Raw genomic sequence first — 1,309 nt, 5'->3', positions numbered from 1 at the left:
TTGTTCACCATATGCGCCGCAACGCTTTACCGACAGCTGTGGTGTTTTTGACATACCGGGCAGTTGGCCGGATCACGGAAACGCAAAAGCACTGCCTATGGGTTTAATGCTGGCGTTTCTATGCGGGGCTTTTTTAAGTGGGGGAGGGGGTTCTATGGGGTTGCACCACCTGCATGTATTTGGCGTGGTGGGCTGTAATACTCGCAGCAGCCAGCCGTAGCGGTGGGATGCACCAGTGCGAAAAGGAGCCAGGGCTTCCCCCCCTTCGTGGGCAAAGCTGGGATCATTGCGTGTCGGGTTGCAATGGCCGGTGATGCTGGAGCGGTGGGTGGATGGTTTGGGCAGCTGGCTGCGTACGTGGTGTTTCGCCAGCGCTGCTTCCTGCGGTATCTGCGTGCCCCCGCGCTGTGGTAGGTCAGAGGCCGCCTTGGCTTCCTTATCAAATGCCTCATTCTTCGCAACGCCACAGTGGCCAAATATAAATTGTAGCCGTATGCGTGCCTTGCGGCGTTGGAGGTCCAATAACAGGTTCCATAGGATTCGAAATACGGGATCTGTTACTGTCGATGGACCTGTTTGGAGTGCCATGCGAAATGGCAGGGATTCCGTGAAGGCGGAGACTCTGCACGGTCGAGTGTTATGACGGGGAATGATGTCCAGCAAGTTCTGCAGGCCAAATTGCAATGCGATTGATTCAGCCCGGAAGCTGCACACTATTGGTCTCGCACCTGACTTTGCTTGGGCAATGAGCTCTCCGTTGAGGTAAATCATGGCTGCTGCGCCAGATTGCAACCCTAGTTCGAGAAAGCTGTCCGCCCATAGTTTATAGTGGAGGCGTTCGGGTGCGGTGGGCCCTTTCCGGCGGAAGCGTTGGGCTATCCACCTGGTGCGTCTTTGAAGCTTGAACCCGTCCGGGTCCTCCGCGGCGAAGCCTTCGAACAAAGAGTGAAACAGGGCTCGATATGCCCACCGCAGCGTAACGGGCGCCAGGAGCGGGATCCTAGCTTCCATATGAAGTTCTGGGTATTGTGCCATGGTGGTGACGTGCGGTCGCTGTGCGGGGTGGGCGGCCGAGTATACCACTTCAGCGCTGTCACGCGTTGTTCCCCCTCGCGTTTCTCACAGAAGCATATGTTTGAGGCTACATGTGAACACTGCCGCACTTAGTGGCCGCCAGTTGGCCTCATGTAAAGCATCTTCTGTGCAGCTGCATTTTGGAATGCCGGCAATTATTGGCCCTGAAGAAAGTACACTTCGTTTTGGTCGCGCTGACTTCAATGAAGCATTAGCCCATTCAGAATGGCACCGT

The 1,309-nt window shown here is 55.8% G+C and overlaps 1 protein-coding gene across 1 annotated transcript; it reads right to left on the bottom strand.

The window, feature by feature from the left end:
- Positions 1-72: 72 nt before the first annotated feature.
- DQ04_15111000 (Tbingi protein) lies at positions 73-1,011 on the bottom strand (the record flags this gene model as incomplete). Its single annotated transcript, XM_009317261.1, has 1 exon — positions 73-1,011. The coding sequence occupies one exon, from the start codon at positions 1,009-1,011 to the stop codon at positions 73-75; it is 939 nt and encodes a 312-aa protein (XP_009315536.1).
- Positions 1,012-1,309: the final 298 nt, after the last annotated feature.

The sequence above is a fragment of the Trypanosoma grayi genome (genome assembly GCF_000691245.1).
Source record: "Trypanosoma grayi strain ANR4 Tgr_1511_V1, whole genome shotgun sequence".
In the NCBI taxonomy this organism is placed as follows: domain Eukaryota; phylum Euglenozoa; class Kinetoplastea; order Trypanosomatida; family Trypanosomatidae; genus Trypanosoma; species Trypanosoma grayi.
This window is presented reverse-complemented; position numbering and strand designations above follow the sequence as displayed.